The following is a 660-nucleotide window of genomic DNA, read 5'->3' on the forward strand; positions in this document are numbered from 1 at the left end:
TTGGTGTGGCAAGTACAAAGGTAATTTTCGTGAATCTCTGAACATATATGTACATATATTTTCAAGATTTGGTGGTTATAAAAAACTTATGCTTTCCCCCAACATTATCAGGCATACACAAGTCAGATTGTGGTGATGGTAATGCTAGCTTTAGCAATTGGAAGTGACACAATCTCCAACCAAAAGAAACGGGAAGCTGTAATTGATGGACTACTTGATTTGCCATGTAAGTCAAGCAATATAGAGAAAAGTTACTTCTTCTTTTTAAGCCTGTTTTGAAGCAACTGGACCAACTTTGTGTATATCTGTCTTATTTATCTGAGCAGATAAGGTTAGGGAAGTACTAAAGCTAGACGATGAAATGAAAGATCTTGCACAACTTCTGATCGACGAGCAGTCACTGCTTGTGTTTGGCAGAGGGTACAACTACGCAACCGCGTTAGAAGGAGCGTTGAAAGTAAAAGAAGTAGCACTGATGCACAGTGAAGGTATACTTGCAGGAGAAATGAAACATGGACCTTTAGCTTTAGTTGATGAGAATCTCCCAATCGTTGTGATCGCCACTCGCGATGCTTGTTTCAGCAAACAACAATCTGTGATTCAGCAACTTCACGCACGCAAAGGGAGATTAATAGTAATGTGTTCTAAAGGTGATGCTGC

General features: G+C 39.7%; 1 protein-coding gene across 1 annotated transcript in view; it reads left to right on the top strand.

Moving 5' to 3' along the window:
- Positions 1 to 660, top strand: part of LOC104766329 (glutamine--fructose-6-phosphate aminotransferase [isomerizing] 2-like) — a gene marked incomplete in the record, with an annotated part of 6,374 nt that overhangs the window by 3,247 nt on the left and 2,467 nt on the right. Inside the window, 2 exon segments of the mRNA XM_010490197.2 lie at positions 112 to 226; positions 327 to 420. Of these exon segments, the coding sequence (XP_010488499.1) occupies positions 112 to 226; positions 327 to 420 (209 nt within the window).

The sequence above is a fragment of the Camelina sativa genome, chromosome 19, assembly GCF_000633955.1.
Source record: "Camelina sativa cultivar DH55 chromosome 19, Cs, whole genome shotgun sequence".
NCBI classification, from domain to species: domain Eukaryota; kingdom Viridiplantae; phylum Streptophyta; class Magnoliopsida; order Brassicales; family Brassicaceae; genus Camelina; species Camelina sativa.